Source organism: Panthera uncia, chromosome B4, assembly GCF_023721935.1.
Source record: "Panthera uncia isolate 11264 chromosome B4, Puncia_PCG_1.0, whole genome shotgun sequence".
Classification (NCBI taxonomy): domain Eukaryota; kingdom Metazoa; phylum Chordata; class Mammalia; order Carnivora; family Felidae; genus Panthera; species Panthera uncia.
Window position 1 is genome coordinate 30,194,151 of NC_064809.1, and position 17,636 is coordinate 30,211,786.

The 17,636-nt window shown below is 38.9% G+C and overlaps 1 protein-coding gene and 1 non-coding gene across 14 annotated transcripts in view; both read right to left on the bottom strand.

Moving 5' to 3' along the window:
* The window catches only part of PARD3 (par-3 family cell polarity regulator), a 662,524-nt gene that overhangs the window by 10,126 nt on the left and 634,762 nt on the right, over positions 1–17,636 (bottom strand). For all 13 annotated transcript variants that reach the window (XM_049626966.1, XM_049626964.1, XM_049626959.1 and 10 more), the window contains one exon: positions 11,865–11,985. In XM_049626966.1, the coding sequence (XP_049482923.1) occupies positions 11,865–11,985 (121 nt within the window). The remainder of the gene's footprint in view (positions 1–11,864; positions 11,986–17,636) is intronic.
* LOC125920513 (U6 spliceosomal RNA) lies at positions 5,774–5,879 on the bottom strand. Its single transcript, XR_007457101.1, has one exon. It is a non-coding gene; the product is annotated as a U6 spliceosomal RNA (small nuclear RNA).

Sequence of the window (17,636 nt, forward strand, 5' to 3'; positions counted from 1 at the left end):
TTCATTTGGAGAGTTGTAAGGTAGCATGTGGGCTTGTTACTTAAGGAGTGGCTCCTGTGGTTGGCTTTTGTGTGAACAGAAAGAAAGCATCATCTATTGTTCTCTTTCTGCCTGGCCAGCATTATCTTATTTGTGGGTAAGCAATAATAAGGATTATATGGGGCAAAAATTTCAAAGCATATGGGCATAGTCAGTGGGCATATTAAAAATATCCCGATACAGAAATAATGTGTGAAGAGATTAGGCTTTACAATACCCCAGTCTCTACTAGTGGATGTTTATAACCACACTCACTGGAACAAATGTGTGTTCTGAGACCCGCTCCACAACACCGTTCAAATAACACATCAGTGGTGCCTTGAGCGAGGAAAACACTTTGCCGAGTGAGTTCTGCTTATGTAAACAAAGCATCAACCAATTATTCATCAACTACATTAAAGAAGACAGACATTTTCTTCCATTACACTTGATGAGGCTGGCCAAAAAGAAAACCAAGCGGCTCTATTGTTCAGGGTGAGGCTTGGGAAGCTTGAGAGAAGCCACTGGACAGAGGGAAAGCAAAGCAAGAAAATACTACACAATTTTCTTTCCACCCTCAAAAAGAACCACGTTTCCCTTTCCTTTTCACTCAGTATAAGCTATATACATGTGTCAAGCAGTCTTGAGAGATCTGGCATTCTGCAGCAGGATTTAGTAACGGGCTTCTTAAGCTCATGCTGTTCTGTGACACACTGCTTGTGGAGATGTGAAAAGAAAATGCAAGGTCTTGTAGACATTTCAGGTGTATTTTTAAGTTGTTTCTCCCAGAGGCCTGAAAATTTGATTCTGACAGAAAAAAAAAAAAAAGTTGAAAGGCTTTTGTTTCCTCAACTGTGTGTTTTCTGACACTGTGCACCTCAAACCTTATCCATGGCAAGGACCCAGTTGGATCTTGATGAACTCCAATAATAAAATTATCATCACACAGGATCTGAAAACTTAACATGAGTGAATGAGTTTGGTACTGGCAAACTGACATATTTCATACTAGTCTGCCCACTACGATGACTTTTATTCCATTTCTTTTTTCAAAGCATGCAGAAGGGTAGGTTCTTAAGAAGAATTCCCCTTATCTTTAAGATGAAATGTTACTGAGCCACAGATCTCAAGGAAGATTGTATACATGACCAGCCTAGAGCAACACTGACATAAGTTTATCCTGGCAAGTTTTATACTTGGCCCGAATCAAAAATAACCTAATTCGTGACTTCAATGGTGATCTCATAAAAATGTAAATTGTGGGAGCAGTATTATAATCGACAATCCTGACTTTTAAATACAGTGGTTTCCATCTCTATGGCAGAAATAGAATAATGTGTCTGGAGTCCAAAATAATAAAAATGAAGAAAGGTAATTTGTAACCCCGGGGAGAAGTTCATGTTTTCAAAAAGAACAGCATTAACAGCTACAACCACAAAGTAACATATATACAGGGAAACACACAGGTAAATTATAATTGTAATAATTCTGGAGATCAAGGGGTGCCTGGGTGCCCAGTCAGTTAAGCGTCTGATTTCAGTTCAGGTCATGATCTCACAGTGTGTGAGTTCGAGCCCTGCGTCGGACTCTGTGCTGACAGCCCAGAGCCTGGAGCCTGCTTCAGGTGCTGTGTCTCCCTCTCTCTGTCTCTCCCCCATTTGCATTTTGTCTTTCTCTCTCAAAAATAAATAAACATTAAAAAAATTTTTTTAAATATTAATTCTGGATATCTGCCAGACAATAAGAGCTCTGTTTTAAGAATACAAATCTCAGATGACCTGGCCTTGTTTATGATGAAATTTGTGACAAGCAATGACCTTTTAAGTAAAAAAATTGCCAAGGTTGGCAGGGCCATAATAATGTAGAGGTAGTAAATAGAAATAAATACATGGTTATCTGTTACACAGTACACTGGAGGACCATGATATGTAAATTTCTTCATGGTTTATGTTTAAAGCCACAAGCGAAAACTATGCATGTTTCTTTTATAAATGAGCTGCAAAGTATTGGTCTCTATCGTGATTATAGAGAGACAGTATTTATACAATACAAAAAATTGTGTAAAGTTTGGGAAGGCTACACAATTTGGCTATCACTTATTAGTGTAAAACAAAATATCAAAAATCACTGGTGAAAACATAGTGTTTTCACCAGATTTCATTAACTAAACATTTTTCTCAGTTAAATAAAATCATTCTTATTTTTCCAAAATAAGAATATAAAACAAAACTGTTAAGACTAAAGAAAGAACAAAAATAACTATACAGCATACAAAGTGTCAGTACCATTTAGAGCCAGGAATATTGGAAGACTTTTAGAGCTTAATCTATGAGTGCATGTGTCATTTATGAAATAAAATTCATTACTCTTTTATTAGCATTTATAGAAAATAATTTTTAAATACTCTAATTTTTCTTCACATAGTGTGTAAGCATATGTGTGTGTGCACCTGTATATCTTCACATATACACACATATATGTACTATTCTTACAAATGATACTTTTGAGTGAGTTTTCTATTCAAAATGAATAAAATGTTCAAATTTTCACCTGTGTTCAAGGGCACATATGGAAAACAAAAATAAGATACAAGTTCAACTGCTTCAGAGGAAAAGTGATGATAAAGATGATGATGGTGACAATAACTAAAAGGACACACATCCACCTGAGATTTGGAATTTCTATGTTGGCAATTCAAACTTGCTGTAACCCTAATATAAATTCCACATTCTGATAAAATGGTAATTTAAAGATTTGGTAGAGGGTAGGAAGACTTTTATGCCATTGAATCATGTAAAAAGCATAAACTGTTCACTCTGTTTAGAAGTGGCAACTGCCGGGGCGCCTGGGTGGCTCAGTCACTTCAGCGTCCGACTCTTGGTTTTGGCTCAGGTCATGATCTCACAGTTCACGGATAGAGCCCCGATCTGGGCTCTACGCTAACAGCATGGAGCCTGCTTGGGATTCTCTCTCTCCCTCTCTCAAAATAAATAAATAAACTTGAAAAAAAAAAAGTGGCAACCACTAAGCTTGGTAATTATTCTGTATAGTAGATTCATTTACAACTTTTAATCAAAACAAAATTAACTTTTGTTTATACATCCTGCCTTCACAGCCTTCCACCTCTGTCCCATCACACAAGATACTGTTACAACTATTGATCGAACTCTTGTGGGTTCTGAATGTTGAAAAGCCTAATTGCTGCTAATGATGTGAGTAATGCTTGAAAAATCTGCAGAGCAAACCAGTTTCCCTCATAAAATTTTCATAAATACATGTTCGTTTTTTACACACCGTTTGTCTTTCTCTCGTCTTTGCCAACCAGTGTTTGGATCTACTTTTCCCCCTCCTTAAACAGCAGGTTACTGAAAATTGCAGCTCTAAAAATAAGCCAGCCTTCTAGTGTCCCATGCTTATGATGACCAAAGGCAACTTCATTGATTTCTACTACCTGAGGTCTCTGCCGGTAGCATGGCCCATGGGTCATGGAGCCTTCAGCTGGGAGATGGGTCATTGGAGCTAGAAGAAAGGGGTCTACTTTGCAGCAGCACAGAGGCTTTTGCCATGAGTAAACGGTCCCTGTTTGCTTGCAAAAATGGCTTTCTCCAGGTTGATTTCCAAGGGAGGTGATTTCCACCCAGTTCACCCAGTTTGAACTGCAAAGCTATCAACCGAGAAGGCATTTTTTGAGTAAAGGCATGGAGCCCCACTATAAGGAAATTACAGGAGATATCCTTGAAGTCTTAGGAGAGATGAAAACAAAAGGATAAGCATCATTTTCTCAAACTTCCCAGGTACAGGGAAGGCAATCCAGGGGTTCAGGGTGGCTGTGTACTACAGACTGGCTCTCTAATTAAAGCAGACAAAACCTTAAAAAAGGGAAGAGGAGCCATTAAAAGTCCCAGACAGAAAAATAGAAAAAAGGACAGACCTTTTTTTTTTGTGGTTGTTTAAAGACAGACAGCTGGGAAGAAAGCTTGGGGGAGAAGAGGGTATTCACATCGCAGAGGATCAATTTTCCATCTGAAGGACTAAACTACTTTGAGTCACTACCAACCCGGGATGGAAAGGATTTAGCAATATAGCTATTAAAGGCTCCATTATCCCATCTATCAACCGCCTCAGCCAGCAAGTCTCCTTGTGGGCAACACTCAGGTATCTGCAAAGTTTTAACAGCATACTGTACTTATGTCTGCAGCGTGCAATTTAATTCTTTTAAAAGCAACACTAAGTTCTGTCCATATCTGAGCTCTGTGATAATAACCCTAACCTCAGCTATTGTTCCATTATCTTAAGAAAGATTTAAAGCAACTTGCTGCTTTATTTATGCTGCACCTGGCATTACATGGTGAAGAAGTTGCTTTTTCTCCCCTCCTCCTCCTCCTCCTCCTCCTCTTGCTCCTCCTCCTCCTCCTTCTCCTCCTCCTCCTCGTCGTCGTCGTCGTCCTCCTCCTCCTCTTCTTAACCAACTTGGGAGAGAATGCACTTCAGTTATGGAGCTAAGGGAATTTCCTGGGCCTCTGCTCATCTAAAGACCCTTTGTGCCACAAATCAGCTCCCTCAGGCCCAAACATTATTTTGAACAAAAGCCCAGGAACAGGTGCATTCCACACTGCTAGGGTTTAGGGAGAACATTTTGAAAATGGATGAACTGAAAAGGGCTACTTGGATGAATTTTCTGCAGCATCCCTCTCTGTATGTAAAGTAATTGGCTCGGATCTTCTATATGATACATCTGGTCGCACTTTGTGTGTGGCATTTCCAACAAGCATGACAATTTCAACTAATAAGGACTAAGAGGGACACACAGCTTGAAGACAAATATCTGGTTCCTTACAACTAAAATGATTGCAAACCATTCCAATGGGTGAGATCATAGTCTCATCCTTTCCAAACAGACTGACCTTTTAAGGTCAGAATATACACAGAAAAAGAAAAAAAAAAAAAAAAACAACTAAGATACTCAAAGCTCATTTTGTAAAACAGATAATAAAAACCATAGACTCAGCTACATTTTGAGGCTCTTATTGAGGCAGACAAAACCCTATTAAGGCAACAAGGAGAATTGGTATGAAAATTAATACACTAAGTAGAATTATAGTCACTTCAAGCTCATTTATATGATCAGTAGAATGGAGAAAAAACAGCAAGATCCCAATTGTTTGAAAATTAAAAAAAAAAAAAAAGAAGAAAGAAAAAGAAAAGGCCAACTTCTGACCCACAATTTAGGAAATTATTCCATTCCTAAAGTAATCAGCCTGTCATCCAAATAATTCCCTGCTCACTCATTACAGGAAATGATAATACAAGCCAAGTGCTCAGTCTAAAGTTGCTATGGCATTTTGATACACAACAATTTGGCCTATGACCTTTTGTAGGTGAGTTTCTGGATGTATATGATTTTCTCAAACATTTTTCCTAACATGATTGTTCATATTAAGTAGCTGGCATGGGAATGTATGCCAACATATTCACCACCCCCATTAGGAAAAAAAAAAATCATATAAGGGGACCAAAATGGATATCAAATCATTTCTACATCTCCCAATGAACAATATCTACAGGTAAGAAGTAGGAAATGCTCATTTAGTCTCAAACTTGGACATTTCACATGTAGATACAATGTCACCAGCCAGAAAAAAATCCTATCAATCTTAGTTCCCAAATATATGTTTCTCTCTTTCTCAAAGTTATGTATTTAAAATATATTACAAATTTAACAAGGTGTTCTTTCCTTTCCTTTCCTTTTCTTTCTCTCTATATGGAATGCTTCATGAATTTACATGCATCCTTGTGCAGGAGCCATGTTACTCTTCTTTGTATCCCTCCAATTTTAGGATATGTGCTCCCAAAGCAAGCACTGAGGTCTTCTTTCAGGCCTTTCCTAACCACCCACACTTTATTTGGGCATGGTTCCTCTGTGTTTAATACTCCATACATACCTGTATCATAAACTGTACAAAATATTCTTCTCTGTTGTATCAGCTCGACTGTAGGGCTCTAAGGATATTCTATCTTCCCCATCTTTGTTCTCTAGCACCAGACACACTGACTGAACATAGTAAGCACCCAATACATCTGATCAATTAAATAACTAATTAAACAGCAATGCTGCAAATATGCTGGTTTGAAATCCACATTCCCAGGCAAAGTCAGGTGGCATTCCACTGCTCCTCATGGTATGGTATGGAGAATGAGAAAACCCCTGCAGGGCCTTGTAGGCTAGAACTCTGTGTTTGAGAACCATTTTCATATATACTTGCTTTTCTCCTTCTGGTAGCCACTATACTCTTTCCTCTTTTCAGCCTTTCTGTGCAAAAATACATTGCTAGGGATGTTTACCACACATCAAAAAAGAATCCTGCTTCAAGTCAATCAACATGATATATCATATCAATAAGAAAAAGGATAAAAAACATATGATCATTTCAATAGATACAGAAAAAGCATCTGATGAAGTACAACACCCATTCATGATAAAAAACCCTCAACAAAGTAGGTTTAGAGGGAACATACCCTAATATAATAAAGACATTCTATGAACAACCCACAGCAAACATCATATCCAAATGGGGGAAAACTGACATCTTTTCCCCTAAGGTCAGGAACAAGAAAAGGATGGCCATTTTTATTCAGCATAGTACTGGAAGTCCTAGCTACAACAATCAGACAACAAAAAGAAATAAAAGCATCCCAGTTGGTAAGTTAGAAATACAACTTTCACTACTTTCAGATGACATGATACTATGTATGGAAAACCCAAGATTCTCTCCCTCTGTCCCTCCCTACTCACGCTCTCACGCACACTCTCTCTTTCTCTCTCTCAAGAAAAAAAAAAAAAAAAAAAAAAAAGAAAGAAAAAGAGAAAAAGAGAAGAAAAAAGAAAATCCAATAGACCCTTCCCAAAAGCTATGAGAACTGATAAATGAATTCAGTAAAGTCACAGTATACAAAATCAATGTATAGAAATATGCTGCATTTCTAAACACTAATAATGAAGTCACAGAAAGAGAAATTAAGAATACAATCCCATTTGCAATTGCACCAAAAACAATACCTAGGAATAAACTTAATTAACCAAACAGGTAAAAGACCCGTACTCCAAAACTATAAAACATTGATAAAAGAAATGGACAATAATACAAAGAAATGGAAAGACATTCCATGCTCATGGACTGGAAGAACAAGTATTGTTAAAATGTCCATACTACCCAAAGCAATCTACACATTTAATGCAAACTCTGTCAAAATACCAATAACATTTTTCATAGAATGAGAACAAATAATCCTTAAATTTGTATGGAACCACAAAAGATCCTGAATGGTCAAAACAAGCTTGAAAAAGAAAAGTACAACTGGAGGTATTACAATTCCAGACATCAACTTATATTATAAAACTGTAGTAATCAAAACAGTATGGTATTGGCACAAAAATAGACGCATAGAAATGTAACAGAATAGAAAACCTGGATGTAAATCCACAATTATGTGATCAATTAATCTTCAATGAAGCAGTAAAGAATATCCAATGGGGAAGACAGTCTCTTCAACAAATGGTGTTGGGTAAACTGGACAGCAACATGCAAAAGAATGAAACTGGACCATTTTCTTTCTCCAAACACAAAAATAAACTCAAAAGGGATTAAAGACCTAAATGTGAAAACTGAAACCATAAAAATCGTAGAAGAGAGCTCAAGCAGTAATTTCTCTGATATTGGTCATAGCAACATTTTTCTAGATATGTGTCCTGAGGCTAGGGAAATAAAAGCAAAAATAAACTACTGGAACTATAAAAACTATTTTATCAAAATAAAAAGTTTCTGCACAGCAAAGGAATCAACAAAACTAAAAGGCAATCTACAGAATGGGAGAAGATATTTGCAATGACATATCTGATAAAGGGTTAGAATCTAAAATATAAAAAGAACTGATGCAATTCAACATCCCAAAACCAAATAATCCATTTAAAAAATGGGCAGAAGACATGAACATTTGGCCAAAGAAGACATCCAGATGGCCAACAGACACATGAAAAGATGCTCAACATCACTTATCATCAGGAAAATTGAAATCAAAACTCAGACCTGTCAGAATGGCTAAAATCAACAACACAAGAAACAAGTGTTGGCAAGGATGTGGAGAGAAAGGAACACTTGTTACTGTCGGTGGGAATGCAAACTGGTACAGCCACTGTGGAAAATAATGTAGAGATTCCTCAAAAAGTTAAAAATAGACTACCTTACGATCCAGTAATCACATTACTGGGTATTTACCCAAAAAATACAAAAACACTAATTCAAAGGGATACATGCACCCCGATGTATGTATTGCAGCATTATTTACAATAGCCATATAATGGAAGCAGTCTAAGTGTCTATCAACTGATGAATGGATAAAGATGTGGTATATATATAATGGACTATTACTCAGCCATAAAAAGGAATGAAATCTTGCCATTTGCAACAACGTGGATAGAGCTACAGAGTACAATGCTAAGCAAAATGAGTCAGAGAAAGATAAATGCCATATGATTTCATTCCTATGTGGAATTTAAGAAGCATAACAGTTTAAGAAACATAACAAATGAGCAAAGGGGAAAAAAGAGACAAACTAAGAAACAGACTCTTAACTACAGAGAATATCCTGATGGTTACCAGAGAGGAGGTAGGTGAGGAGATGGGTGAAATAGGTGATAGGGATTAGGAGGGCACTTATTGTGATGAGCACTTGGTGTTGTATGAAAGTGTTGAATCTCTGTCTTGTACACCTGAAACTAATATAACACTGTTTGTTAACTATACTGGATTTAAAATAAAAAACCTAATTTAAAAAAAAAGAATCCTGCTTTAGGAAAGCTGGTAGGAAGAGATTAAGTCAATTATGGCAAACAATATAAGTATATTAACATAATTCTGTCATGTTGTTACATGGGAATGACTCAATTTACTTGATCATCTAAAAATAAATGTTTTAGGGGCACGTGGGTGGCTCAGTCAGTTGCATGTCTGACTTCGGCTTTGGTCATGATCTCACGGCTTGTGAGTTCTAGCCTCACGTTTGGCTCTGTGCTGACAGCTCAGAGCCTGGAGCCTCTTCAGATTCTTCGTCTTTTTCTCTCTCTCTCTGCCCCTCCCCTGCTCACACTCTGTCTCTGTCTCTGTCTCTGTCTCTGTCTCTGTCTCTGTATCTCTCTCTCTCAAAAATAAATAAACATTAAAAAAAATTTTAACTAAATAAATAAAAATAAAATGTTTTAGAAAAACAATACCTTTAATAGTAATGTTGTTGCAGAAACACAATTAGAGATTTTTTAAGGCATTATATCTGCTGAAGTTCTTATATAACCTCTGAAAGTTAGGCTAGGATCGACTTCATGAGGAGTTTTTACTCTTGGATGGTGGTTTCATATGGCCAATTGGCTGCTCTAGGCTCCTCCTTCCTCACCTGAACAGAGGCAAAGTCCTTCAAACTAGTACTGTACTGCTTTTCTCATTTTTCCATCTTCTCCTTTCTCAAAATTATCTCCCACAGACCCCAATTTGGTCACTAAGCCCCTTAATCAAAACCGTTATAGGTTTCTGCCCTTGTATAGAGTATATTGTGGGTGTTGGATTTTAGGAGTAAAAAGGACCTCAGAGATGATTTAACTCTAGATCACTGCTTCTCAAAGTAACATGCTTCAGAATCACCCCTCCAGGGCTTGTTAAAATACAGATTCCTGGGCCTCACCCAGATCCAGGAGGTCTGAAGGGAGCTCCAGGTGATGCTGATGGTGCTGGTCTGTGGACCACACTCGGAGAAGCTCTACTTGTATTGCTTTACCTGACACATTCAGCTTTCTCTTAAATTTTCATTATAACAAAGGGTTTAATAACTGACACTCAACCATCTACTCTAAGTCTCTTGGTTTAACATACAAGAAAACAGTCCTGAAGAGCTAGGTTGCCTGGCCAGTGGGCCAGTGTTCTGTCCTCATACCATCTTTCTTCAGCCTTCCAACCTAGCGTTGAAGGTTCTGACTACATTTCTACCTTTATCTCTCCTTCCCTACAATATAACCGACCTCTCAGTTCTGTGGCAGTTGGGTCCATACCCTTTCCAAAATAAATCAGGATTTTTTTTTTTTTTTTTTTAACTGTAAGCCTTTTCTAACACTACTCTTCCTTCTAACCCTACCTTCCCATATGCCTAATGTAATTATAATCCCAACATTTTGAACTGAACTCATTAACTCTTTGGACCTTAATCTCTGTTCTCTCAGGAACTCACATGGATGGCATATCTTTGACCTCAAATCATCAGGAACTGTCCCACCTCCAAGATCCAGGACTCCAAAAAATATATTGTTTTGACCACAGCCCCTAGGCTTTCGAACCCCTAGAGTACCGACCCTTCTTGCATCCTCCCAGGCAATTAGGATATACGTCCCTGAGCTGTACTCACCATCCTACCCAGAGTGGGTGATGCTCCACCTGCCTCTTCCCCAGGCCGCCAGAGTACCTTCCTTGACTTTCTGCCATGTCTGACTGGTTAATCCCCATTGCAGAAGTAATCAAAAAATTATTTTTCTATTCCCTCTAAGCATTTTTAGCTATGGTCACATTACCATGTTGATCACTAATACTCTCAGCTAGAATGTCCTATCTCAAGTGGCCTGTATGTTCATGTCTAATTGAGTCCCCCTCAAGTTTCCAAAGATATTCTTCAAAATTCCCATCTTCGGGGGCTCCTGGGTGGCTCAGTCAATTAAGTGTCTGACTTTGGCTCAGGTCCCGATCTTGCAGTTTGTGGGTTTGAGCCCCATGTTGGGCTCTGTGCTGACAGCTCAGACCCTAGAGATTCTGTGTCTCCCTCTCTCTCTGCTACCTTGCTCATGCTCTGTCTCTCTCTCTCAAAAGTAAATAAACAATATTTTTTTTTAAATTCCCATCATCTCTACCACCCCCAAACCTACCCGAATGCCTCTCATTCTCAGCAGTGCCATCATCTCCAAGACAAAACACAAGAACAGAGAGAGCACAAGTCTGGGGCTGGACTGGGGAGGATTAGCAAGCCACACTGTGGAATTTGGACTCTCTCTCTTGGGCATTGAGAAGCCATTCAGAGTTCTGTTTTAGAAAAATCACTCTGGGGAGCCTGGGTGGCTCAGTCGGTTAAGCATCCGACTTTGGCTCAGGTCACAATCTTATATATTGTGAATTCAAGTCCCACGTCAGGCTCTGTGCTGACAGCTGAGAGCCTAGAGCCTGCTTTGGATTCTGTGTCTCCCTCTGTCTGCCCTTCCCCTGATCTCTCTCTCTCTCTTAAAAATGAATAAACTCCAAAAAAAAAAAAAAAAAAAAAATCACTCTGATGGCTGTGAGGAGGATAAACTAGAACAGGGATATGGGCAGATAAATAAGAGGGATTCAACAAATACACAAAGGGGATAAGGGAGAATAAAGAATCAAGAATTGCTTAATACTGTACTTTGTGTATAGTAGATACACAATAGACATGTGTTGAACTAATTTATTCTGGCTCCAATTCTGAGGAAAATGTATATAGAAAAATATTTACTAAACTTTAAAAAAAAGTGCATAGCTGAGAGCAAGAATCCTTTTGCTATGTCTTGTCATAAGGCGATTAAAACTGATTATGCAATGGACAGATGGTGCAACAAGATATAAAATGAAATTAGCAATGATGCAACCCAGATGGAAATGAGGGAAAGGTCAATATGTTAAAGGTCAAAGGAATTTGGCTCCATCTTGTCTTGTTTCATAAAGGGCTAAGGTCACAGCTTGGGGGCTCTACTGCAGGGAAGTTGTCAGACTATTCGCTGTGCTGAAGAACCAAATACTCACCCAGGGTTGTTCAAAGCTATAGGTACGTCGCCGATCTTCTACATCTTCATCCTGCTTTGCTTGCTGAAATTCTTGCCGTAGCCGCTGTATCCGATCATGGTTGCTAGGAGTTGATCTGTTGCTAAAAGAGAGAAGGGGCAAGAATGAACACCCTTCAGAGAGATACAATCTGTGAATGGCAGTTGCTAGGGAAAAAAAAATGGCAGCTTGCTGTGAGAGGACACTGTTTAAGAGGAAGTGAATTTATAAAACAATATTTGGGCATTTAAAAGAAGTTTTCATTTTGTTCTTATGATTAAGACTTACTGAAGTTATTTCAGGCAGATATTCAAGGGGGCAAGCGGTATTTTTAGACATTCCTTTTTTATGCGGTATTTTAAAAGCCTCATTTCCTTTCTGTAATCTGACAAGGTGTTGGCAGCCAAATTTTTTTGGAAAGGACATTGCATTACAAATCAGAAATACCAGGGTCCTGTCCTAGCTTCCTCCACCTTCTTAGACGAAGGCACTTAATTTGAGTTGTGGGATTTTTTCATACATATGAAGTGGACATAATAATCACTTTTTCTCTGAATATCATACTTGCAACAATCAAGTAAGGTGACAGCATACACTGTAGCCTTACAAATGTGCAGTATTGTTTTCATAATGCCATGATACAAAGTTCCTATTTAGGAGTTATCAAAGGTCTATACACAAAATGCAGTTTCTTACAGCATAAATGAAAAGCATTTTAAAAATAACTTTGGATGGTAGTTGGATTTCATCAGTTATTTAATAGTAATGTTGCCTTTTTTTTTTTTTTTTTTTTTTTTTTAAAGTAGGCTCTGCCCCCAGCATGGAGCCCAATGCCAGGCTTGAACTCATGACCCTGAGACCAAGAACTGAGCTGATATCAAGAGTCAGATGCTTAACCGACTGAGCCACCCAGGTGCCCCTGCCTTCTTCTTCTTTTTTTTTTTATAGTGTTAATTTGTTTTATCCTCACCAAAAGCTTGTAAGATAGGTACAGATGGTAGTATTTCTCTCTCTTCCACACACACGTGCGCGCACATACACATGAAGAAACTGACATCCAAAGAAAATAAGTGACTTGTTTGAAGTCTCTCAGCTGACCAATGGGGAGGCGAGGCTGGAATCCAGATTATTCTGGTGTCCAGTCCAGCCCTCATTTCACTATGCCATGTTGTATCACTTAGTAAAACATATATCAGACTCCAAAGCCCCTGCTTTATAAAATCATACAGATTTTAAACACAGTATTTTGCAAGAGTTGTAGAGATGGCCAGAATCAATCTTAAATCTCATAGCACTTTTGGTCTATGTTACTCCCTGAGGACTAAGGCGCATCCTACCAGGGGATTTATTCAAGCGTATTAGGCACATGCTGTCTCCCCAAGAAAACATCAGACTCCTTGAGGACAAGAATCAAGCCTTAGATTTATCATATATACCCTCCAAACTGCTAGCAGAATGGGGAGCTGTAAACTATTAGATGACCAAGTCTCTTCATTGAAAACATGTTGCCCTGGTTATTTGGTGTGAGTCTGAATTTTTCTGGCTGCCCACTCTCCTGGGTAATGTAATTTGAGAGATGTAGCTTGTAAAGAGAAAGTCTGTCATAGTAGAGTATATAAAAATCTCAAATTCAGGGGCGCCTGGGTGGCTCAGTCGGTTAAGCGGCCGACTTCGGCTCAGGTCACGATCTCGCGGTCCGTGAGTTCGAGCCCCGCGTCGGGCTCTGTGCTGACAGCTCAGAGCCTGGAGCCTGTTTCAGATTCTGTGTCTCCCTCTCTCTCTGCCCCTCCCCTGTTCATGCTCTGTCTCTCTCTGTCTCAAAAATAAATAAACGTTAAAAAAAAATCTCAAATTCATATATGTCTTGACATAATTCTATGCCTTTTGAAGAATTCCAAAGACTTAAAAATCGCAAATTGAAAATATTTGCATATAGAACCACAATATTAATGTCTTCCAAGAATATGGGATAATCATTTAAACCAGGGGGTAGATCCCTATCACCTTTATGTTTCTATTAATTTCATTAGAGCTTCTGGAACATCCTGTCAATACTTTCAATTCGATTATTTTCCCAGTCAATAAAAGCTTGCCTTCCCTTTGTTCTTCCGACAAATATTTTGAACTGATTGCCCTAAGAACATTAAAGGTTAATGGACCTATAAAATGTGCTACTTGGCATGATGCTTCAGTCTACATTTGTATACAGCTTAAAAGTGCCCCTCCATACTCTTAAGCAGGTTGTTACTGGCTTTTACTTTTTAAAATTTTTTGTTTATTTATTTTTGAGACAGAGAGAAACAGAGCATGAGTGGGGGAGGAACAGAGAGAGAGGGAGACACAGAATCTGAAGCAGGCTTCAGGCTTTGAGCTGTCAGCACAGATCCCGATGCAGGGCTTGAACCCACAAACCATGAGATCATGACCTGAGCCAAAGTTGGACGCTTAACCAACTGAGCCACTCAGGCGCCCCAAGGTTGTTAATTGGCTTTTAAAAAACATATATGGCAGCTTATAGTTTTGAACACAATGATTTTCAATAAAGGCTTCTCAATGTTAACACCCAATCTCTGGAACTTCTTGCTCTCCATGTGAAACAGTGGTAGTATAGGCATGAAGACAGTTCATAAGACAGGAAAGTGAGCATTCATTAACCTCATTGTCATTTCTCCAATTGTGCCTTTTTGTTCCTGGAATACTTCTTCATAGCTTCTAATAGAAGGATTATAGGAGGCTTGACTGAAGAAGTATTTTATAGGTCTAACCAGAAATATTTCCTATTATTTTCATGTACCATTGCAAATTTTAACCCTATAATAATTAAGTTCATGAAGTCCAAGCCATTGATGAAAATTGATGTCCTACTATTTGTAGTTAATTGAAAGTGCAAATCTCCCAACAAGGGAAGTTGACCCAGTGTCCTTAATTCTAAATTCTGGTGACCTTGATGTTTTTCACAGTATAAGCCAAGTTCTGGAAGTCACTTTTGCCCTTATTTCAAATCTCAGCAGCTGGTGATACACTGCTTCACTCTCTTTTCTTTTGCTTCCTTTCTTCCTCTGCTCTAGAGAATGGCAACCAACTTGCCTAAGACTAGCAAAGCCACTCTAAGGGCTGAAATTGAAAAACAGGCTGCAATGGTTTTCATGATTGATGATGACTTCCAAAGACTGGGAGACCATCAAGCATCCTTGGGGGACACCAGTTGGCAGTCTGAAGGTGAAATCCTGGCTTCAAGAATGAAACCATTGCAACTGCTCACTCTGTTTCTCAGGCCAGTCTACAACAGGCCAATAATTCACATTTGGACTTCTAAAGTTCTTGGTTAGCTCTTCTGCCAAGACAGCCAAAGGAAATTTTAAATATTCATTAGCATTAGTGGCTAATCCCTACACATCCCAATCAACTTATATTTAGGTTCGTTGCCAACTTCCAGTTGCTCATTATTTTTGTGTGTGTGATGAATATAATAAAGATACCATGAATCGATCAGATGAGTGAGAGAGACAATTCAACTTAATGACAAGCCACTAAATCATAATTTCTGCAGAAAGGAGGGATGAAGAGAGGAATTATAGAGATGCTTTATTTTTTATAAAGAATCCACACAGACAGACATAAGACAATTTAAGTCTAACACTAATTCAGCCTTCCCTTGCACATTGTTTTTTTAGTTTTAGTCCAGCTGGAATTTTCTTTTATACTTTTATGTGTGTGTGTGTGTGTGTGTGTGTGTGTGTGTGTGTGTTTATATATAAATTTTACACTAAGTGCAGAGGGTTTGTTTTGGTTCAGTGATATCTGGGAGTCTTTCTGACAGCACTGGCTCACACACTACAGAGATTCCTAATCCGGCATGCACAGTGCAGCCCTGAATGATATGGAACTCAAATCTTTCTCATCCATAATTACCATGGTGATTGTACCCTCTCCTGGTAGAGGTAGATCACACAGAGGACTAGGCTCTGCAGCCTTCAGAATGGACCACTGCAATGTGCTTTGCAAAAGTAGCTGAGCATACCAATTCATGCTAACTGCAGCAAGGATCCTATTTGCAGGTAAGGGCCAAATCCTGTCCTGCACCTGTGCTCCACAGGCCATGCTATCCAACCATCTCCTTAGGTACAGTGAATGAGAAGAGAAACGTCAACAGTCGTGCTCGTGTATACATAGTATGTGTATGAGACTCATCCAGAGTGCTTGTTTAAACCTGCTGATCGACTGAGACTCACCTAGAGAGATTCTGATTCAGGCAGTCTTGTGCAGGTCCTGGGCATCAGTATATTTTTAAAAGCACTGCAGGTGGTATATGGACAGTACTTTGAAAACAATTCAGCCTGCAAACTTCATGGCTGGGACAAATTCCAATGCCTATGGGGCAGTTAACTAAAGAGTGAACGAAACTTGATGGCTGTGGCAGTACCCATGTACATTCTATAACAAATGGGAGTAATATGCTAGGTCTAGAAAGGGAGACCCTTACTCGGTCCCAGTAGATTGCTGTCCTGAAGGGATGTGAGCCTGGTGTTGCCTTCTAATTTTTTTTTTTTAAAGAAAAGTCAGAACTATAGTTTTCTCCCCTGCTGCCCAAATTTTTAATGTTGGCTTACTTTATTTTTTTGGTCCTATGCGAGACAAAACAAAAACCAAATACCAAACAGGTCTGTGGCCAGCTAACTTGCAACCTCTATTTTGTATTCCGTAGATGTTGCCTGTTTTATATGTTGCTTTTCTAGGCTATTTACTTCCACTGCACCAAGATAAGGCCAGTGATCCCCTAGTAACAGGCCCAAGAAACAACTATTTTTTAAAAAAGACAACTCAGCATTGTGCATATAGTCCTGCCTCTCCTAAATTGTTTGCTCCTTCTGATCTAAGCCTGGGTATATTGCCCTACAGGCTTGAATTCTGACCTATCTTTCCAGATGAGCATATGCTGAGAGAGAGGAGTTTGTGATGTGACTGATTAATTCTTTATGGACTAAAAATACCTTAACATTTGCATTTTTAATTATGCAAAAGGAATCTGGAAAACTGGAACAGAGGCCATAGCTTGAAGAGCCAGAATTCAATAGTAGGGATAACCAGAAGGTACCATCTTGGTACACACTATCTTTTCTGCGCAAAGAAGAAAAACATGAAAGGGAAGGGAGAAGGTAGACAGAAGGGAGAGAACGAACTGAGCCAGGCTTTCCATGGTGCCCAGAAGGGAGAAATGATTAAGATCTCTAGTATAAGAAAAGAGAGGAAGGTAATTTTACTCATATCTTTCTTCCTGTAATATCCTCTCGTTTCCTTTCCATCTTCTGATTCTTCCAGCAAACACTGTTTCAGAGTGTTTATAACTTACCTCCACATGTGTTTCTCTTTCTTAAGCTCATGCCTTCATCACAATCATTTAACACATATATATTCTGTATGTCACGTCCCTGCGGCAGGGTAAACGGATCTGCAAATATTTGTAATGGACAGACTTCAAAGTGGCCCCATGATCTCCCCCTCCAGGTATTTGCATCTTTGTCCAATGCCCTCCCCGCCCCATACCTGGCCCCCACCACTGAGTGTGGGCAGGGCCTGTGACTTGCTTCTATCCAGTGAACTGTGGCAAAGGTCAAGGAATGGATATGATTACATTTGTGTGATTATATAAGAATGCAGTGTCCATCTTGCAAGTCCTTATCTCTCTTTTCTGGCTTTGAAGAAGAGAGCCTCCCTGAATCCTACAGCTGTAAAGAACAGAATACTGTCAACAAC